Source organism: Neoarius graeffei, chromosome 24 (genome assembly GCF_027579695.1).
Source record: "Neoarius graeffei isolate fNeoGra1 chromosome 24, fNeoGra1.pri, whole genome shotgun sequence".
NCBI lineage: Eukaryota > Metazoa > Chordata > Actinopteri > Siluriformes > Ariidae > Neoarius > Neoarius graeffei.
In genome coordinates, this window is record NC_083592.1 from 54,825,362 (window position 1) to 54,849,207 (window position 23,846).

A 23,846-nucleotide genomic window follows, 5' to 3' on the forward strand; every position below is an offset into this window, starting at 1 on the left:
ACTCAAGCGTACGACGATGTTACATGTTTACATTTTCGCCATCTTTAGTCTCACTAAGTCTCGCGGTAGAATACGTGTCATCTACAATGTAATTGGCCAAAACATCGCTGGCGAGAGCATGATAGCCAATCATAACAGTTGTTACAAAAGTATCCGCATCGTTCTATTTTATCGAAACTTGCACATGTTCATCGTCGCTGCGCTTCAAAAATACGTTTCTCTTTCGTATCGGCTTTTTTACTCAAAATGCCGAATACAATTGACAAGCGAGACGAAGCGAAGGTACGTGAAATCAATGCTGGTATAAAAAACAGAGAGAGGACTGACGAGCTCTTGTCTTTGGCCAAAAAGCTGAAGAAGAAGTCGAAATGATTAAATGAAAATGAGAAGTGACTGTGAACTATAAATAATTGTATAAAGTGTACATAGACATTATCCCATAAACTTAGCATTCGTTTGATTTAATACATTGAACATGTATATGACGGTCAGTAAATCTGAATTAATGCTGACAGTTTTGAAAACTTAAATATTTCAAAAGACTTTGAAATCATATGCAACTAATGAGGACATAGGGTGACTGACCTTTTCTCCCTAAGAAATTTTATTTAATATATGAACATTTTGATAATTAATAAAACTTACGTTTAATGTGAATTTAGTTTGTCGTTTTTGTTGATCATGAATTATAACCATACCCTTGAATGTAGAATGTGATTTTATTTTGAATTCAAACAATACTCCTATTGATTTGAAACATATTTTCATGTAAATGTATAAAAAAGACAACAGATTTTTTTATCTACTACAGCTCAGATTGCAGGAAAAGTGGTTTGTAAGGCCTTATTTTTCAAAATTTTCCTGGAGGGGGGGTATCCCTCCCAGACCCCTGGCTTCGGGCGCCATCTTGTTTTCTGCTTTTTTGGTGACCACCCACTCTCATCCCTGATTATGGGTTGACAGGTTTGGCAATGTCTGAAAATTTTATTTAAAATCTCAGAGTGTCAGAGCTGCTTCGACACTCATCTAAAATCCCCCAGGACACGATTGCACAAAACTCACAGGACGGCTACAAACCCGGTAACACGGTGCCGAAACGAAACGTTTGTCGATTTGCGGCAGCAGACAGAAAGTCTCTACAACGTCTCAGTGTAGTTCTAGGAAGGAAAAAAAAAACGACGCGACAAAAAATGGAAAGAAATAAAGGATAAATGATGGCTTCCGGGTGTGTATGTAAGTACTGAGCACACAAACACACTGTTCATATAGTTGAGTTACTGTTATGACAACATGAAAGTATTTTTATGTGACAAGTAATAATCGTAAAAGATCGCTGGCGTAAAACTAGAACCGTCGCCCTCAGAGTGGGGTCCAGGGAAATCCTCAAGGGTCCGTGATCATTTTTAAAATCACTTTTCTTTGTAAATCAGAATCCACATGATGAATGTCATATTTATGCAATGCGTTTATATTTCTGATCATTTGCAGATGTGTAGTTCGAAGAAAACAACTGCTCGGGGCTCTGAGGCCGAAATCCATAAAAAAGTTCCGAACGTCTCTAAAACTTTTGCATCTCGCAGTATCTCACGCCCGTGGGTTTGATCAGACTTACTTCAGCAAATTGCAACGTAAATAATTATTTGACTTTCGGTAATAAAACCATAAACATTTAAAGTGCATTTGACCGAACAATCTTGAAAATAAAATCTTTATAACAGTTTCAATGAAAAAAAAATGATTAAAGCATGTTAATAATTGGGGGACAATTACACCTTAAATTAATTAAACCTCCAGCAGTCGACATCATCAGCTTTCACCTTGATAATTATATCGATGATTATAATGGAGCTGTGTGTCTTGTAGCTTTCAAACAGAAATGGAGAAATGCATGATCCTGATTGGTTCATCCTGTTTATCACCGTAGCACCTGGTAGCCAATCAGATGTGATTAAACAAAGGAATGCATTCATGAAAAAAACCCAATGCTATCATCCAATAGTGCAATATATTTAATAATTTCTTTAGCTGTTTTATGTTCCTAGAAATATCCCATAATAATTTCAAAACCAAGGTTATTGGTGTTAATTGATTAATCACTCGGATAGCAGTGAACTACAGGAACACTGTCCCGCTGTCCTCATAGTAGATGGATTCGTAGAAATGAAAAATAAATTAATATTTAAACAAAATCATACAGCAGGGAGTCTCCATTTCTTTATTATAACACAAAGATTTTATTTCATCAGTAAGCACGATAGTAAAAGATCCGCCAACGTTCGATGCTGGATAAATCCGGCCCTGGAATCGACTCTGATGATTTGATTTGAGTCAGAAAGACGTACAATAAATAAAACATAAAATGCTACAATAGCCATCTGCTATAACTGTGGAATGAAGCCGGGATGAGGTTGGGGTCGGAGAAAGTTCATCATGACCAGAAAAGTTTTCACAACCCCAGGCCTACATGGTGTATCTAAATAATTACAGTAATAATAAATACAAATAATATTGTACTAATAATAATACCAGAAACAAATCTCGCGAGTGTAAAATAAAAAATTTAAAGGGGAATTGAAGTCATTTTTAAACTTGCTTTATTTCTTAATTAACGTGTTATTCAATTACGTTTTCGGTTTTAGTAACCTTATATCGTGACTCGTATTGGCAACTAATTGCAATTAAATATTATACTTATCGGCCTGTTCGGTTTTTAGCCGTGTTGAATTTAGTTCGTTTGGTCCACGGCAGGCGTCGCTTATCCACGCGATCTTCACGAGACTTGTGCGAGACTTCGAAACGTGAAGTGTCAGCCAGGTGTCAGTGCCGCCATTCTGAAAACTGTTTTCCAAACGAAGTATTGCACAAAAACGAGTTTAAATGACGATTACTGCCGACTTTTTTCAAACTTTCCTGATTGCTATCAAAACAAACAAAACTTCCGGCTTGATTACGTCAGCATTCGAAAGAGGACACGCGCAGCTTTTGACAACGTTGGCAGATGTTGGTCACTTTGATTTCCGCTGTACGTTTTACTTCCGTCCTACGATGTCTCGCACGGGTCTCAACGAATCTTGTTTACGGCCATCGCTTTGACATATGGACTGATATTACAGAGCGTATTTCAAACACTCATAACTTGCTATAGCAGCGACAAAATAGCGATCAAAAATGCATTCCGATATTTAATAAAATGAGATAAATAGAATTTTGATAAGAAAAACAAATTTGCCTTCAGTTCTCCTTTAAAGCTTTCAAAGAATACAATTTTAAAACAGGAGGATTAATGAATGAATCAGTCTGGCAACCCTGCTAAAGACCCCTCCTCTGGTCTCCACATTTAGCCGGGACTCGAGCAGCTTCTGCAGCGTTCACATGCTCGGTGATTTATCTGTCCATGTTCAAGAAGGATCCAGAATGATCCAGGAAGGAATAACGAGTGGTTCAGCTAAATATATCCAACTGTAATAATAACAGTCAGTGTGTTCACATTCACACTAATTATTACATCACTGAACCGCCTCTTTATTTAAAGCGTACACTTAATAAAGTGTTTACGCCACATGGCCCAGTAATCAGGTTCTTTATTTTATTCATGTTCTCTTACAGCGGCTCTGACAGGAGTTCTGGCTGGAACACAAACAGCAGGTTTATCATGGTTTCACGTGCTCCTGATAATATGATATTGTTTCCATAGTAACCATTTCCACGGTGACTTGTATGTGTATGACAGATGCGCCACAAATATTTTTATTTTATTTTATTTTATTAGCTTCGCCAGATAACTTATTATATAAGAAAACAGTGTAAGGCAGGGTAACCGGAACAGACTCGGTAGGCCGATTACTGCAGGCCCGTAATATAACGAAGAAAAATGATAAAATCAATTACAGCAGGTTAAAGGCAGTGTAAGACTACGGTACGTGACGCATTGCACTTGAGGCAAATAGTCTTAAAAGTTCTAGAGTTTTCAGGGTCATAAATAGTTTGCAATGATCTAAAGTAGTAACGTAACATCACAACTTTGAATGAGCTCAAGTTAACCGTAGTAAGGTTCAGTTCATCCGAGGTTCGAATGGTTCTGACGGTAAATGAACGTTGGTAGGTTGAGGACTTGCACTTACGTGTTACGTACTTTATGATATTTGAGTTACTGGTGGACCTGTTTTTTTTTTTTTTTCTAACAGGACAGTAGATGCGAGGAATGGAAGACTGATTTACTGTCAACAGGCCATTACGTACAACCCCGATTCCAAAAAAGTTGGGACAAAGTACAAATTGTAAATAAAAACAGAATGCAATCATTTACAAATCTCAAAAACTGATATTGTATTCACAATAGAACATAGACAACATATCAAATGTCGAAAGTGAGACATTTTGAAATTTCATGCCAAATATTGGCTCATTTGAAATTTCATGACAGCAACACATCTCAAAAAAGTTGGGACAGGGGCAATAAGAGGCTGGAAAAGTTAAAGGTACAAAAAAGGAACAGCTGGAGGACCAAATTGCAACTCATTAGGTCAATTGGCAATAGGTCATTAACATGACTGGGTATAAAAAGAGCATCTTGGAGTGGCAGCAGCTCTCAGAAGTAAAGATGGGAAGAGGATCACCAATCCCCCTAATTCTGCGCCGACAAATAGTGGAGCAATATCAGAAAGGAGTTCGACAGTGTAAAATTGCAAAGAGTTTGAACATATCATCATCTACAGTGCATAATATCATCAAAAGATTCAGAGAATCTGGAAGAATCTCTGTGCGTAAGGGTCAAGGCCAGAAAACCATACTGGGTGCCCGTGATCTTCGGGCCCTTAGACGGCACTGCATCACATACAGGCATGCTTCTGTATTGGAAATCACAAAATGGGCTCAGGAATATTTCCAGAGAACATTATCTGTGAACACAATTCACCGTGCCATCCGCCGTTGCCAGCTAAAACTCTATAGTTCAAAGAAGAAGCCGTATCTAAACACGATCCAGAAGCGCAGACGTCTTCTCTGGGCCAAGGCTCATTTAAAATGGACTGTGGCAAAGTGGAAAACTGTTCTGTGGTCAGACGAATCAAAATTTGAAGTTCTTTATGGAAATCAGGGACGCTGTGTCGTTCGGACTAAAGAGGAGAAGGACAACCCAAGTTGTTATCAGCGCTCAGTTCAGAAGCCTGCATCTCTGATGGTATGGGGTTGCATTAGTGCGTGTGCCATGGGCAGCTTACACATCTGGAAAGACACCATCAATGCTGAAAGGTATATCCAGGTTCTAGAGCAACATATGCTCCCATCCAGACGACGTCTCTTTCAGGAAAGACCTTGCATTTTCCAACATAACAATGCCAAACCACATACTGCATCAATTACAGCATCATGGCTGCGTAGAAGAAGGGTCCGGGTACTGAACTGGCCAGCCTGCAGTCCAGATCTTTCACCCATAGAAAACATTTGGCGCATCATAAAACGGAAGATACGACAAAAAAGACCTAAGACAGTTGAGCAACTAGAATCCTACATTAGACAAGAATGGGTTAACATTCCTATCCCTAAACTTGAGCAACTTGTCTCCTCAGTCCCCAGACGTTTACAGACTGTTGTAAAGAGAAAAGGGGATGTCTCACAGTGGGAAACATGGCCTTGTCCCAACTTTTTTGAGATGTGTTGTTGTCATGAAATTTAAAATCACCTAATTTTTCTCTTTAAATGATACATTTTCTCAGTTTAAACATTTGATATGTCATCTATGTTCTATTCTGAATAAAATATGGAATTTTGAAACTTCCACATCATTGCATTCCGTTTTTATTTACAATTTGTACTTTGTCCCAACTTTTTTGTAATCGGGGTTGTACTTTAAAGAAAAAAAAAACAACAAAACCAAAATTAAAACAGGTCTTAAACCTTGTGTCCGTAGCAAATTGGTAATAAAAATGTACATAATGCCTTATTGTAATGTTGTAATGCTTTAAAATGAATATATATATATATATATATATATATATATATATATATATATATATATATATATATATATATAAAATATCATTAGTAACAACCAAAATGAATTAATAAAGCACAGGGAAAAATAATATTAATTATTTGTTATTTTATTATCAAGCACAAAACTATGGATAAATCGCAGCATCTGGATCCTGGAAAAAAAGCAGCCTTGCCTCAGGGCTAATCTCACATGATGTTACGTGTGGAACTGCGGTTATCTGGGTCATTTCGGTTCATCTGACTCCGTGCTTGTTTTCTCGCTGAAATTGGATATTGTTGTTGGAATCTTAACGATGTGAAAGAAAGCGCTGCGTTGTGTTCGGATGCTCAAATCCATATACAACAGGACATTCAGTTCACGAATTTCCGAGAAATAGCACTAATCTAAAGCGACAGCACAGCGGGTGGGGTTTGTGCAAACGAAGCAGGCAGATTTCGTGTCACTGACTAATAATAAATCTGATTCATCAAGTGTTCATCACCACCAGAACGACCTCATGGGAATTATTGGAGCAAAAAGAAACCTCTTTATTGAATAAATGACATTTGATCTGACGTTTGGACAATTCGTCGATTCCCCCATTATCGCCCGCTTCATATTTTCTTTCAGTAATCACTCTGAATAAGTGAACGCTTTAAATATTATATTTCTGTATTTACTGAGGTACATGTAAATATTTTCCCTGTATTTTGCAGCAGCCAGATTAGAATAAAAATCCATAAACCAATCTGTGTTTCTGATTCTCTCTGGCTGGTGGTGCGCTATCGGTGGTCAGCAGGACTGTCATGAACTGGCATCTGTTTTTCATCTTGGGGGCTCAAAAAGACAACCATTTACTCTGGAATATCCTTGATAATCATCTGCACCTTCGTCCGACATATAAGAATCTCAATCACTATCAGAATTCTCTCCAAAACGTGATTCCATATCGAGACTGATCCAACCACTGCTGCACACATGAACGACACCGATACCTGGATTTTTACACGTGTGACGTCCCGCACCCCTTCAGGATCTTCCGGATCAGTCTCAGCAGATTCCGGGAAAATTGGCTGATTTTATTGATTTTTCGTCAATTTATGGCCTTTTGGATCAGCTACGGGCGGCACGGTGGTGTAGTGGTTAGCGCTGTCACCTCACAGCAAGAAGGTCCTGGGTTCGAGCCCCGTGGCCGGCGAGGGCCTTTCTGTGTGGAGTTTGCATGTTCTCCCCGTGTCCGCGTGGGTTTCCTCCGGGTGCTCCGGTTTCCCCCACAGTCCAAAGACATGCAGGTTAGGTTAACTGGTGACTCTAAATTGAGCGTAGGTGTGAATGTGAGTGTGAATGGTTGTCTGTGTCTATGTGTCAGCCCTGTGATGACCTGGCGACTTGTCCAGGGTGTACCCCGCCTTTCGCCCGTAGTCAGCTGGGATAGGCTCCAGCTCGCCTGCGACCCTGTAGAACAGGATAAAGTGGCTACAGATAATGAGATGGATGGATATATATATATATTAGTGCTGTCAAAAATGTTGCGTTATTAACGCGTTAACTTGACTCAATTTTAACGGTGATAATTTTTTTTTTATCGTGAGATTAACGCTCTGTGACATGATGCCACGCCCCACACAGCCAGAGTCCTCTGCCCTCCCCCGAAGAGCCACGGTGCTCGGCTTAGGTTTCGTTTTCCCATCGGCGGCTCCAGCCCCACTTTGCAGTGGCTGTGACAAGACGTGTTATGCTCTGCAATAAAACAAAAAAAAAAACATTGGTACAACCAGTGTTCGAACTATGCCGATATTTTCGGGGGGTCCCTTTTTTTCCCTTGGGGGGGGGGGCTTGCGCTTGTCTCAGAGCGCGGATCTCCATCGCGCGCTCACTTCGGATATGCAAATGCTTCCCGTTACACACGATTGCTATGTCAATAAACATCATTTTGCCAATATTTTAGAGACCCCCCAACATTTCCCAAATCATGTTTTCAAGGGATCTCATGTCTGTTTCAGGGGATCTCGGATCCCCCGTGTACCCCCGTAGTTCGAACGGTGAGCAAGCCCATTCACTTTTTTATGCTGATAAGAGAATTACAATGGTTTTTCATGTGACAAAAATGTGCGATTAAATTGCGATTAATCGCGAGTTAACTATGACAGTCGCGACATTAATCGCGATTAAATATTTTAATCGCTTGACAGCACATATATATATATATATATATATATATATATATATATATATATATATATGTGTGTGTGTGTGTGTAATAATTAAATCATTGATATGATGAAGTCTGTACAGAGATCATTATTTAACATTTATGGAAGGAGTATCCAGTGTCAGAACTTTGTAAGTTTTCCACTGCACTAAGATTCAAAGTTTCATTTTGTGGTTTCTTGGGAACATGACGCATGATACACAGCGTTCAGTGTTTTATTAACTTCATCCAGAGAGAAAAACAGAAGTCGGTGAGAGAACATGATCTCGTAAATGAGAAGAGAAACTTGTCTGTTGACTTGACTGCTGTCTGTCCCGGTTCTGCGTTGGTGGAATGACCTTCCCATCAAGGTCAGAACTGCTGACTCCCTGACCACCTTCAAGCGCAGGCTGAAGACTCACCTGTTCAGGCTGCACCTCTTCACTGCTTCCCTGTTCACTGTGTAATTGCGCATCAGTCTTGACCAACCCAGGCTGTGTCCTGTCTGGCCTGGGCTTAGCCATTAGTTTTAGTTTTCTCTATTTAGTTAGTTCGTTTGTACGGTTGTCTTGTTTTCCTTGTTCACGGAGTATTGGTACTTCAACAGAATATTACACTTAACGGTTATTCCACGAAATCAAGTTGTACATGAGCTGATAGCCGATGAGGTGCATAGCACCAAGTTGTCTACGTATAATCCATGTACGATGAGATTGAGTGCAATAACTGTTTTATTTTATCCACATTCAGTGGATTTTGAGAAATGAAGCATTTTTATTTTTAGCAAATTCGATAAATAGAAACTTTTATACAAAACATCCAACAAAATCATTTTCACTTAGAATGTAAACAAACCGGCGAAATGACAGGAGCAATTTGTGAAAAATGCAATAATAATTCTTGAAAAATAAAAAAAAGATACGTTCTTACCATCAAATACTTTCATTCCATGTTTTTTTTTGTGGTTTTGTTTTCGAGTAGAGTTTTTATTTCGTCCTCGGTTGGTTCAGCAACACGCTCCGCCATTTTGTTTTACTCTACTCACAGAATATGAGCTGATATCCTCGTAGTAGAGTAGCCAATCAGAGCGCACGATTGCTCATATCCAGTGAACATAGCGAGAATAGGTATTATTCTGTCACTTGTGCCTTTGGCACAAGAACTTTCTTGTCTAGAAGTTCAGCACTTCTTGTACCTGACTTTTGCACTTGGGTAAGAGTGTCTGCTAAATACCGTGTCATGTCATGTAATGTACTGTAATGTCTCAAAGACAACATTAAATGTAACTTACAGTATACACTACCGTTCAAAAGTTTGGGGTCACCCAGACAATTTTGTGTTTTCCATGAAAAGTCACACTTTTATTTCCCACCATAAGTTGTAAAATGAATAGAAAATATAGTCGAGACATTTTTCTGGCCATTTTGAGCATTTAATCGACCCCACAAATGTGACGCTCCAGAAACTCAATCTGCTCAAAGGAAGGTCAGTTTTATAGCTTCTCTAAAGAGCTCAACTGTTTTCAGCTGTGCTAACATGATTGTACAAGGGTTTTCTAATCATCCATTAGCCTTCTGAGGCAATGAGCAAACACATTGTACCATTAGAACACTGGAGTGAGAGTTGCTGGAAATGGGCCTCTATACACCTATGGAGATATTGCACCAAAAACCAGACATTTGCAGCTAGAATAGTCATTTACCACATTAGCAATGTATAGAGTGGATTTCTGATTAGTTTAAAGTGATCTTCATTGAAAAGAACAGTGCTTTTCTTTCAAAAATAAGGACATTTCAAAGTGACCCCACCCAAACTTTTGAACGGTAGTGTAGATGGTTAAAAATTACAATATGGTGTTGATTAATCAATTATAAATCAAATGAATGGTTGGTAATTTGCTGTGATTAAAGAGGAATCATACACTTTAGGAGCCGCTGTTATAGAAAAATAATCAACTTGGTGGTAATGGTGAGAGGATCTCGGCTTCATCACACCACCCTGTCGCTGATTAGTTTCCTTAAACTTTCCTATACAACAAATCGGGGTGCATGCGAACGCTGCATGTTAAGCTTTCCCTTCTTCAGTGACTCATAGCTTATTTAAAGGAAACTAACTCACCTCATCTCAGAGCAGTGTGGGGTTATGGGTATGTAAGGTGATGTCACCACACACACACATCAAGATGACACGATGAAATGACCGTCAAGAAACCTGACCTTCCCCTTACGAAGACACTGAGGCATGGCATTCCAATTTAACACCATCAACACATTTAATAAGGTTTAAACGAGTCTCTTTATTTATTCTGTATTTTCTACATGGAGCTCAGACAACAGAGGAAGACTAGAACTAGCAAAAGGGGACACATTTGTATTCTAGGACTCTCTCTCTCTCAAGCACACACACTTCTGAGACACACTCTGATGTACACATTTGTTGTTGGATTCTCGGCCGCACTTCTGAATGTAATTTGAAGCAAATTGGCAGTTTGTTTTCTTTCTTTTTCTTTTTAGACACTGCCAGTTGACAGGACGTATCCCAAACGATAAAAAATACAAAAGAGTGACAGTCTTTGAGGAAAAAAGCCGTATCGTGTACAGAAAAGACATCGACGCTGTAATACTGTGGCTTATTCACTGTCTAATTTAAAGTTAGCATATGAGATAACATGCTACACTGTTGCTAAGCAACCAGGAACTATGGTTACTAGCTAATGACTGATTAGCTAACAATTTATTTACCACGTAATACACAAAGCTTTTAAGCCTGTTATACAGATAACGTGAAGAAAATGTGACAGTAAAAAAAAAAAACACCCAAAGTGTCTGGAATAGCAACATTTCCCTCAGAAGTGCTGGAAAATTACTAAAAAAAGGTCTCCATTAAGCTAAAAATGACTGTAAATGTCTGTGATTAGCATTAGCATCGAATCAGTCCTTGACAGGAAGAAATGTCAGGTTTAGAAGAATATTTCTGGAAATTTCTCGTAAACAAGGTGAACTTGTTTGAGTGACGCTGAACACCTGAGTGCCAATACACCATTTCATTTCAACAATTTCATTTAATTTATTATAGATGATCAAAATGTGCTACGTCATGAGCGTCCGCCATGATGGTGGATAAACAAAGCAGCTAAGATAGCAGCCGCTGAAAGCGTGTCCGGAAACAATGCTGAATTTTCAGTATTACTACGATTTGAACGCTCGAGCGAAGATTCGATATGAAGAGAAGATAGATGTGTGTGGGTTTTGACCCAGATTTTATTTTAAAAAGTCAGATTTCTCTGAAGATAAGACGCTTCTACTGACCATCGAGTACCCAGATGTCGCGCTCTATCTGGTTCGGCTGCCGAAGAATCGAGTCCGACCTTGGACGAAACATAGCCCGTGTTCTGAGTGGGCGCCCAGTCTGGATTGTTTCTATCGTATAAAATTTTGCTGGCGCTCCTAGAAGCGAAACGGTAACACACGTGTTAAAATTATAACAACGACCGAGTGAACCACGACAAGAGAACGCTCATTTTATAGCAAAATTCTAGCAACACGAAATAAAATTCTTCCATGATATTATCGAGAAAGCTTTTGAATCTCGCCGGAGATAAAATGATCACTACAAACACGAGCTGTTTTGGTTTGAGTCTCTGTTAGATCAGCCCTGACGATGTTCTTCAGCCGTGCTCGTCTCCTCTCCGTACTAAGCCTCGGAGTTTCCTCGCCCTCTTTACGAACCACGGACGGAATTCTAAAAAATCGGAACGTGCCACGGTCACGAGTCCTGTTGTGACCACGACCAAAGATATGGCAGAGCTAAAAGAACGCTTAAAGCAGCGGAAAAACAAAAAGAGTCGTGCACGCGTGACTATGTTTTGTATTGACCCTGCATTTGTATCTCCACCAACATGGCCGACATCCGGGTTTCTATTTCGCTTTGACGCCACTTGTACAGTAAGTCACCGATATTCACGTCACCTTCGGATAATAATTGTTAATTAAAACAAAGTCTGAACAGATATCTGTTTTGGCACTGTGTCTGATACTAATGAAGTGTGAAGTAAGACAGGAACTCTCACGTTTGGGACACGTCCCACCCACCGTGTTCGAAACTGTTTGTTCAGTTGAATGAAGTGGACGATGAATAAAACGATGCACTGTACAATATTATACACAGACCTTCACAAAGCCTGATAAAGAACCGGAGAACTTCGTGTTTGGTTCTCCATGAAATGGTGCTTGAGAAATGTCAGGCTTTACAGACAAGGCTGCTGGAACGTTATTCACTCCTCATGAAATTCCAGTGTTTTTTTTTTTTGATAATATATTACATACAGTTTGACATCATAAATATCCCGTATCTTTATAACAGCCAGCTGAGTCGGCCATTTCTTTTTATAAACTCACTTCCTTTTCAGTAAATTACACACATGCTTACTGTAAGTCCTCTGAATCCTCTGTATATGTACACGACACATTTACAGATCCTCGTGTGGAACAGAACGGCGGAGTCTGACCTCCGTGCTAAACGACGTTCATGAGACGAAAGCTGAAACTGTTCAAAATATCAGAAATGAAATTAAAGCTGGAAACTTTCGTCTTTAACACGTGAACGTCCTCCAAAGACGGTCCTCCCTTTGTCAAGTTCTTTCAAAGAATCGTACTTCTTATATGATACAGTAATAATTCTTCATGAAATGCATATTTTTTGTTTTACAGTTTCTTGCTTTGAAATAAATAAAACTTGACATCTTTTGAATTCCTTAAGCTTTTTTAAAGCAACTTTTCAGTGAGTGAGATCTGTAGCTGTGTGAGCGTCTCCGTCACACCGTGTACGACGGAGTGGTGGATCGAACTTTTAAAAAATAAATAAGAATAAAAAACAAAAACGTACAAACACATGTTTCTGAACAGATCAAGTATTTGTATTGATCACGGACTCGTATATTTTTTAAAAGAAAAATAATAAATAGGCCACAACGAATATCAAAACAAGTACTTGGCTGCTTTTCACGTTCTGACGAGGAACCAAATAAATATGAAAAGTTAATTAAATAATAAAATCACAAATAAATAAACCGACAAATAAATAGATAAATAAATAAATATTAAATACAATATCTGACATACTGTGGAATGTGAAATGATGTGAAATAAAGTTTATAAATACACAAAAAAATATATATCCAGCATTAATCCATTTATAATCCACAAAAATATTCCTCTTTGTAATCTGCGATGAATCGCTGTAGATGTTCACATTTCTGAGCAAAATTAACGTTTCTGACGCTTAGTTTTGCCGCAGATTCGATCTGTAAATTTTGCGGCGGTCTCGGCTACAGTTAGCGACCGAATCGTAGCTCCAGCGCAGTACATGTCTGTTAGCACAAGTTTAGCTTCATTTTACTGATTTTTCCTTAATTTAGAATAAAATACATTTTGTCTTGCTAGCTTACTCACCTGGGTTTAGCTAACTCCTTTCTTTTTTTTTTTTTTCCTGTAGCTTGTATCTCACTTCTGTTTACATGTTAGGAAGAGGAAATATAAAGAAAATCAAGTCGAAAGTGTTTAATATATGCTACATTTAGAGTCAGCTAACACCTAGTTGGCTAATCAGGTGTTTAAAACTCAAGCTTGAATTAATTTCGTAAGAATTGTTCAACTTGCTGACGTACGTTTAACCAACCACTTTTACTTCTGAGTAAAACATAGTCTCAGCTTGCTACGTAGCATAGCGATTTTTAGCATGAGTAAAATTTGGTCTCGTTGTAGCGTTTGCCATCCTCTGTTTTAATTTTATTCATCTTTCTGTTTCGTCCGATAAGTTTGTTAGTACATCTTATTTTACCACAGGATTTCGGCGAGCTACTCAAGTCCTATTTCCTGCTAGTGAGTCATCCAGCGCTATCCAAAAACATGAAGTTAGTTATAAGAATTACAAAAGTAAACTCCATTTACTTAATAAAATCACAGATCATATGCACTGCATTAGCTGAACACCATCAAAGAAACTGTCAGATATCAGCGTGTTTCGCACGCTAACGTACTGTAGCTAATCAGTTTTTGGGTTTTTTTTGGAAACTGACACGCATGTATTCAGACCTCCGATGCAACTTGATATGTAAGCGCTGTTCAGAACTCTGACTTTGAGCTTCGGCGTATTTTTTTTTTTCTTGAGACATCAGCTTGAGCGAGGTGCAATATCAAGACAGCGCCACCGTCTGACAGTTTAATGTAACCACAGCAGGTCATGAAAGTCAAATGCATGTTTTGGCTGTAAATACATTCCAAAAAATAAATAAATAAATAAATAAAAATAAATAAAAGGAAAGTTGTTTTCCAGATTGAGACGCATTTTAATCTGAGTCGTTTCTTACTTCAAGCACGGTGATGTTTATGGATAAAGTTGTGCTTATACACTCACCGGCCACTTTATTAGGAGCACCCATCCGTCCACCTGCTGTTCTGTTTGATGCTGTTCTCTAATCAGCCGATCCCTCGACAGCAGCACGATGCGTCAAATCACACAGATACAAATCAAGAGCTTCGGTTAATGTTCACAATGTTCAAACATCAGAACGGGAAAAACTGTGATCTCACAGTGAAGTGTGACTTTCTTTCACTGTGGTATGGGTGTTGGTTTGAACCAGATGAGTATTTTTGGTTTGAGTATTTCAGAAACTGCTGATCTCCTTCCTGGGGTTTTCACACACAACAGTCTCTAGAGTTTACACAGAATGGTGCGAAAAACAAAAAAACATCGAGTGAGTGAGTGAGGGACAGTTCTGTGGGTGGAAACAAACGCCTTGTTGATAAGAGAGGGTCGGAGGGAAATGGACAGATTCAAGGGGGTTCGAGGTTTTTTTTTTTTTTGCCAGGAAGGATATAGTAACTCATATAATCACTCTGTACAACCGCGGTGAGCAGAAAAGCATCTCAGCATGCAACAGAAAACAGAAGAACACATTGGGTTCCGCTCCTGCAGCCAAGAACAGGGATCTTAGAATCAACAACAAGAAGTTCCTATTAAAGTGGCCAGCGAGTGTAGCCATGTTTACCGTGATGTTAAATCCGACAAAGTAATTTTGGCAAAAATTACAGTTAGTGAAGTGTAAAGCTAACATGAAGAGATTTTACTTAAAAACAAGTAAAGAAATTATTAAGGCTGTAAGAAATGTCAGAAAAAATGATGAAAATGCAGAGAAATGTAAGTAAAGATTGAAAGAGGGAGTGGACCAGCAGCTCGCTGTGGCTGATAAATTAAACATTTATATTAATTTAGTAATCTACAAACAAAATCTGACTCAAAGCTAAGAGTGTTAGCAACCTAACGAGAGTTACTTTTACTCAGAAAATGTCAAAAGTTTCATAGAAACTGAATGGATACGGGTTGCCACGTGGTCTTAAAAAAACACCTCAGAAACCACTCTAAGACTGAACATTTCTGTATTTGGTATCACGACACCGTTTTCTTTTTCCTTCTCTTAAACGGCGAGGACGCTAAATGGGATGAAGGCTACCGTGTGTGCGAGACGCAATCCCGTTTTTTGTTGTTAAGCCGTACTACAGAGGTTAAACCAGCGCACGATGCGGTGTCACTTCAGCTTTCTAACCTTGAGTTAAGTACAATTTCACGCCTGACGTATGAATCCTTTTTATCCGGCCTTCCGTCACTTTCTCTCTCTTTTTCCCTTTGAAGAAACGTGTCAAAATCGCTTGAAGACAGAGATATATGTCCTCCATAAGAGATTTTACTGCACGCCGGGATTTTTTGACACCTGCATCACATTTTCTTCCCTTTGAAAAATGTGCCACGCTGCCAAACGCACACTTCATCAGCTCAAATGCCAGCCGTATTTATCTTCCACCCGAGTGCAAAACAATTCAAATGCCAATGGCTGTTACAGCGACGCCGCTTATAACGGCGGTAATGACAGACGATCGGGATGTGACAGAAACCCATCTGTCTGCGTTAAAGCGATTATTTGATTTTATGAGAAAAATTATTTGTAGATCTACAATGTAAGACCTCTAAATACAATATAATGTATCACGCAGTGGGGATTTGACATAGATGTACCGTACAGTACAGAGCCGAATTCAGAGACGCTGACTGAAGTTCAAAACATGTCGGTGAATGATGGAATCTATGAGACACAATCCAGGGCATGAAACTGGAATGTGCTTTTTTTTTTTTTTTTTTTTAAATCTATGCCGACCAGGCACTTACACTCACCGGCCACTTTAATAGGAACTTGTCCTTGATTCTAAGACCCCTGTTCTTGGCTGCAGGACTGGAACCCAATGTGTTCTTCTGTTGCATGCTGAGATGCTTTTCTGCTCACCGTGGTTGTACAGAGTGATTATATGAGTTACTATAGCCTTCCTGGCAAAAAAGCTCGAACCACCTCGAATCTGTCCATTTTCCTCTGACCCTCTCTTATCAGCAAGGCGTTTGTTTCCACCCACAGAACCGTCGCTCACTCAACTCAATGCTTTTTGCTCAAACTAACACGCATGCCACAGTGAAAGAAAGTCACACTTCACTGTGAGATCACGATTTTTCCCGTTCTGATGTTTGAACACTGTGAACATTAACTAAAGCTCTTGATTTGTATCTGTGTGATTTGATGCATTGTGGATGGATGTACCTAATAAAGTGGCTGGCGAGTGTGTGTGTGTGCGTGTATATATATATATGTCCTGGTAGGTAGTTATAATTTATTAACAAGAAAGAGAAAGCGCTAGCCTGTGTGTCAGAGTTCGCTTGACATATTTTTCATTGTTTCTGTGTAAATTTAGGTGTTTAGATTTCTGCTTGTCTGTTTTGTTTGTTTGTTTGTTTGTTTGTTTGTGTTTTTTTTAGCTCGCTAGCTTGCGTATGTATATTCTTGATATGTCACCACTTTGAGAGGAGGAAAAAATCCAGTTCCGTGTTCTTTTGTGTAGATTAGCGGCGAGCGCGGCTATAGCTGGACAGCGAGTCGTAGCTCCGGCTGCTGTAGATGGAGCTCAGCGACGAGCTGCGAGTGTAACTGCGGTACGAAGAGCGGCTGCGACTCCTGTGAATCGGGCTTCGTGATTGGCTGCGGATGAGGGAGAACAGACTCCAGGATGACAGACTGCTCGAGCGGCTTGAGGAAGAGGAAGGACTCGGGCGGTAATAGGGAATCGGTCTCTTCCTCGCACTGTTGAGAAATAAGAACAAAAATATTAGTTCTTGATTTCAGTGTTTTGTGTGTGTCACAGACAGCGTTGTAGTCGAGTCACTAAACCTCGAGTCCGAGTCCAGTCTCGAGTCCCCAGTGTTCAAGTCCGAGTCAAATTCAAGTCGTTAAAAAATTTTGAGTCGAGTCCGAGTCGAGAACAAGACTCCAACCGCATCAGGTGATGGTGTCTGTTTCAGCGCCATTAATATTAGTTTGTTCCTGAACAGGTGAATGTGCGTCTCTTTATCAGGGAGTGTGAAGTATTCTGTCAGAGATGGTTGGGAGACGGATAGAAGTGCAGAAGGTGTGTTTATTAATACAGGGCTTTTCAAAGTGTGGGGCGCCAGAGTTCTTCAGGGGGGGCGCAACGTGAGAGACAAAATGGATCGATTTTTAGTACCTAAAGCTACAGGGAGTGAGGAGACGGCCAAGCAAAAAACCAGAGCCTCCAGGATGTTGCGATTTGCAACTTCAGCGCAAATTCAACCAATCCCCGTGAATTCAGGGCGGTGCTGCAATTATATCCAATCACCGCAACTTTCCCGCAAATTTGACCAATCGTTGGCGTCGTCTTGAGGTGACGTCGACAAACTACCTTCCGCCTTACTTCCGGATGTCTATGTTCAAGAGAAGCAGCATGCGCGCAGTGTTGCCAGATTGGAGGTTTCAAGTGCATTTTGGCGGGTTTTGAACATATTTTGGACTGGAAAACGTCAGCAGTATCTGGCAACATTGCATGATGTGCGAGTCAGTGTTTCTGTAGGCTTAAATTCTGTTACTGAAAGTGTGTTATGTTTACAGTGAAGGACTGTGTGCACTTTATTTTTTTACTTAATACAAGAAATTAATGGATGCCAACATTTTTGCCAAAATGGTATTTTATTTTCCATTGTTTAGGCAGCTTCAGCATCATACTGTGAGATTCTGTTCAAATTGTTTTTTTTTCCTTCTATGAAGCCTGAGCCATTTATTTTCATCTCATCTCATCTCATTATCTGTAGCCGCTTTATCCTTCTACAGGATCGCAGGCGAGCTGGAGCCTATCCCAGCTGACTACGGGCGAAAGGCGGGGTACACCCTGGACAAGTCGCCAGGTCATCACAGGGCTGACACATAGACACAGACAACCATTCACACTCACATTCACACCTACGCTCAATTTAGAGTCACCAGTTAACCTAACCTGCATGTCTTTGGACTGTGGGGGAAACCGGAGCACCCGGAGGAAACCCACGCGGACACGGGGAGAACATGCAAACTCCACACAGAAAGGCCCTCGCCGGCCATGGGGCTCGAACCCGGACCTTCTTAGTGTGAGGCGACAGCGCTACCCACTACACCACCGTGCCGCCGCCATTTATTTTATTAGTTTATAATTATTGTTTAATTTAGTCTTCAGGAGAGACTGCCTGCACACGGTACTAGTATTAATAGTTTTTTTTTTTCTTACATGAAAGCTGAGGCATTTATATTATATTTTAAGGTAACTTCATGTTGTGCTGTGAGGTTCTCTGCACTTTAACTTTTGAACCAACAGGTGCATTTGGATAAGTAAAGCCTATTTTTCTGCATTTTTGTAGTCCTGGTAATCTTTTATATTGGTAAAGTTGTTTATAGGACCATTTCTCAGTGTCTGTTTTTTAATCAATAGTTTTTCAGTAATAACTTAATATTTAACATATCACTCAATTTTAATCACAAAAAGAGAAAATCGCAACAATTTCTCGCAACTTTCACTTCCTCCCACAATGTAATCGCCACAAAAACCTAAACACCACAACTTTCATCGCAATTTTTTTGGAAACCCCCGCAACATCAGACATTTTAGCCCCCAACAATCACAAAAAAGGCCCGCGGAATCCTGGGGGACTGGAAAAAGAAGGAAGTATGACCACGATTATTTAAAGTTTGGATTTTCATGGACTGGATCTGAAGATGCTCCACTGCTACAGTGTGTTGTCTGCCAAGAGGTGCTAGCTAACGATGCTATGAGATGTTTAAAATGTGTAAAACAAGATGTTTTAAAAAGCACAGATGTTTAAAATGTGAAAAAGAAAAAAATAATGTGTAAAACAACCATTTTTTTTAAAATACGAATGGAACATTAAGTATAGCAACAACAAAAATTGTAAGGGGGGGCGCTGTTGTTTATTTGCTCTCCGAGGGGGGGCTGGCTCTCCCACACTTTGAAAACCCCTGTATTAATACAAGTGAAGATAAACAATCCATAACGGCAGGCAAAATCGTCAAACGGTGAAACGGGCGATAGGTCGAGCGACGCACAAACAGGCTATCGTAGACTCAGCAGGGTCAAAGCCGAGAAACAGGAAATCAGGGATCAGGAAACCAAACGAGGAAATAAGGCTCGGTAATGTATCAGCAACGCAACTCAATACTTCGCAAAGTAAGTGTGTTTTCACAATTTTTATATCGGCGCGCTGATTGCGCCTTAATCCTGTGCAGGCGCGAGTCGTTTACGACACACGTGCATGAGAGTCCGCTTGGTACACAGGTGTGACACTCTTACAGGAAATTAGTACAAAAATTAATGTAGATATAAATATCTTACACCAAATTATTATGGCATGTTACAAAAAAAATAAAGAAAAAATCTGAGTCCTCGTCTCCAATTGATGAGTCCGAATGCAGTTAATGAATGCACGAGTCCGAGTCATCAGTGCTCAAGTCCAAGTTGAGTCACGAGTCCTGAAAATTAGGGCACGAGTCGGACTCGAGTACTACAAGCCCGGTAAAAGCCATCAGGTTCATTTCGATTGTGTGTGTGTGTGTGTGTGTGTGTAGCAGGTAAAGGTGTGTGGACCTGCTTTGCTTCTATCACTGTAATGTTAACAGCTTTGGGAGCTGAGTAAAGTGCGTTGAGTAACTGTGCTCAGACCTGGTGATTCTCCGAGCCTCCAGATGACTGGGTGAATCTCGTCTCCTTTTCCTCATCGGGGAGCAGATTCTCCTCCTGCTGCGCTTCCTGCTTCGCTTTGACGGCTTCTCACACGAGCTGGAGCTTCTTCTTCTCTCTCGAATCCTTTCAGGAACATCAAAATGAACCAGAGATAAATCCAGACCTTATTATTAATTTGCTAAACGTTTTCGTTCTCTGAGACTCTTTGGTTTCTGTGCGGAGTTTTTTCGACACTCGGTCGGTTTCACACTTGACCTACGAACTCGCCAGAAGAGAAAATGGCAAAGGTGTTTTTTCACCTCTGTGGATGTGGTTAGTCGTCTCAAGTCAGGTTTAGGTGTATATTATTACTTCCTGCAAAATAGCTCCGCCCCCAGTCATAAAAAAGCCTTGTGATTCACCTTACAGGTAACAGAATAATAATAATAATAATAATAATAATAAGTTAAATTTATATAGCGCCTTTCAAGAAACCCAAGGACGCTTTACAATTATAGACAAAGGAAAAAATAACAATAAATAATAAATAAATAAATGAATAAATGACAAAAATAAAAGTAAAAAGTCCACCAAGTAGGGGTCAAGATGTAATTCCCGTGGTGTAGCAGCCACAGTCCCACCAAAAGGCGCACGAAAACGAGTCCCACATCTCCAGCACAGCCGCCGTGACGCTGTCAGCCACATCGCTCGAACACCACGCCGTGGATCCACACAGCGAGCAGAGAAGCTCCGCCACGCAGAGCGCTGGTGTGTCCCAACCTCCTGCACAGCTGCTGCGACGCCACCGAGCAACATCGCTCGGAACATCACGCCAAGCACTAAAGCGCAGAGCGCTGGACAACCATGATGTAAAATGAGCAACGAGCTCACTGCAGTCCACAGCTGGGAGCGCAGGCATCACCCACAGCGAACCAAGGCCTGGAGGGAACCGACGCCCAAAACTGGGTCCGGAGCTACACCACAACCGGCGGACAAAACACTCAAACAAACATCAAACTACACAAACACACAGGAAAAAAAATAAATAAAATGAAAATTGAAAAAGAAAGAAAATAAAAAGCTCTGGTGAGAAGCGGCAGCCAGAATGCGCACGACGTACTCTCAACCGGAAACGGAAACAAAAAAAAAAAAGAATGAAGGCTAAAAGTAACAGACTGCTACTTTAAGGTTTTATAGTGTTGTTTTTGTTTTGAAACATCTTTTTCGAAAAGGAAATTTCAGACTGTGGTGCCTTCTGGAAAACGTTTCCTCCTGAAAGTTTACAGTAATAAAGTAAAGGCAGTGCCTCATCTATCAAACGTCAGAGAGGTCAGGATGAAAAACTGCCCTGGATTGCAGGACGAGTTCTTGTCCTTTTTATTATTGTAAAAAAACACACACACACACACACACACAAAAAAAAAAACCCCCCCAAAAACAACACATTGCAGAAGCCGTGTCACTAAACACAAGTCACCACTACGTACCGGTCCGGTGTGTATCTCGAATGTTTTCCACTCCGTCGGCTGCTCACGCTCCACACACTCCCTCTTCTCGAGTCACAAGAGTAACTGGATGAACGGGAATACGATCTACTCGCACACACAGAGATAAAAAAGACAGTCAAATAATAAAACATCCATCAGGGTGTTTCATTCGAACGTGACTGACCTGCGGCTGGAGGACGGAGACCTGCTCCTGGATATAGAACGTCCCCAGTGGCGAGAACTTCGTGACGATCGAGTCCTGCTGCGAGACCGTGTTTCTGAGCGATACTGATATTTCACATTAGACGGAGAACGATGGCTCATGAATCCAACACAGCTGCTCGACTCTTCGCTGGAATCAGAGGAAACACGCAACAGGATTCGCTGATGACGTTGCACAAGAAACAGACGCGCAGCTTGTGAACAGGCAAGGCAGGCAACTGCTTGGGGCCCCCTGACCCAGGGGCCCCCCAAGAGTCGGGGCCCGAGGGCTTATTTATTTTGGTTTTTTTTGTTCTTTACCATTTGTATTTTCACATTTGGAATTTAAAAAACTTTGGTTTCATACATTTTTCGTTGGTGTCAGATTATTTATAACATATTGGTGATGAACACTGGTCAGAAGGGCCCCCTGGAAATTTTTGCTTGGGGCCACAACAGACTCTAGAATCACCTCTGACAAGAAAGTCTGGTTCATATGACGAGTTTAAGACTTCTGATAGCTCAGCTGAATGTTATAAACGTTAGCTTTAAGCGTGCGATCAGACAGGAAGTGTGCTCGTCAGTTTCGAACAGATTATTTTAAAAAAGACTGTAAATAAGATTTCAAAAGGTACTGCAGGCTTAAATGTGTTTTTCGAGCTGTAAACTAAATGACGCGACTGTATGAAACACTTCAATGTTGGTGTTTTTTCAGAAAATTACAAAATTATTTTCATCCACAACTTTCCCAAACTCTGATTTTTCCCATGATTCATTGCTGCGTCATAGTGGAAGCCGGGATCTTTCTTCCGCTCAAATGTGTTGATATTTGTAGCTGACGCTAACTGCTATGTAGGTAAGCTCAAAGATTACTAAAAGATGGTTAGACAGGTCCGATTTTCTGACGTGCTCTGGAGACAACATGATCAAAGTGCCCCATCCGTCTGCCCTCAAGGAACGGATAGACGACAGGAAGTTGTGGCCCGACATCAGCTACGTTTACACTGTCAATTATTTTATTGTTAGTGAGGGCGTTGATGGTGAGGAGTGAAGGAACTACAAAAGTACGGACGCGTACAATTATCTACACAGGAATGAAATTGGCAAAATTATGTGTAAAAGAGAGAGAGAGAGAGAGAGAGAGAGGGCGAGTTTGTTTGCTTAAAGGAGAACTGAAGTCATTTTTAAACTTTCTTTATCTCTTAATTAACGTGTTATTCAATTACGTTTTCGGTTTTAGTAACCTTATATCGTGACTCGTATTGGCAACTGACTGCAATTAAATATTATACTTATCGGTCTATTCGGTTTTTAGCCGTGTTGAATTTAGTTCGTTTGGTCCACGGCAGGCGTCGCTTATCCACGCGATCTTCACGAGACTTGTGCAAGACTTCGAAACGTGAAGTGTCAGCCAGGTGTCAGTGCCACCATTTTGAAAACTGTTTTCCAAACGAAATATTGCACAAAAACGAGTTTAAATGACGATTACTGCCTACTTTTTTCAAACTTTCCTGATTGCTATCAAAACAAACAAAACTTCCGGCTTGATCACGTCAGCATTCGAATGCAGGTACTTTGTATTGATTAACGTGGGAAATACGCTCAGTATAATATGGATTTATCACAAAAAAAAAAAATATATATATATATATATATATATATATATATATATATATATGTTATTTCCCAGCTGGGAGGTCCGTATGGTGAAATACCGTGACCGAGGTCTTGAAAGTACTGAGCGAGGCCCTCTGGGCCGAGGTCAGTATTCAAGGCCGAGGTCACGGTATTGGACCATACGGACCGACCGTAAGCTGGTAAATAATATATTTATTTTTTTCTTTATCAAATTCTAACAGAAAACGAGAGCGCCCGAAAGGGAAAACCGAGCCGAGCCG

At 40.3% G+C, this 23,846-nt stretch overlaps 1 protein-coding gene across 1 annotated transcript in view; it reads right to left on the reverse strand.

The window, feature by feature from the left end:
- Positions 1-17,093: 17,093 nt before the first annotated feature.
- The window catches only part of srrm4 (serine/arginine repetitive matrix 4), a 193,868-nt gene continuing 187,115 nt past the window's right edge, over positions 17,094-23,846 (reverse strand). Inside the window, exons 10-13 of the mRNA XM_060907487.1 lie at positions 21,932-22,099; positions 21,748-21,852; positions 20,261-20,404; positions 17,094-17,343 (exon numbers count right to left, since the gene is read on the reverse strand). Coding sequence (XP_060763470.1) covers positions 17,106-17,343; positions 20,261-20,404; positions 21,748-21,852; positions 21,932-22,099 — 655 coding nt within the window. The 3' untranslated portion in view covers positions 17,094-17,105. The remainder of the gene's footprint in view (positions 17,344-20,260; positions 20,405-21,747; positions 21,853-21,931; positions 22,100-23,846) is intronic.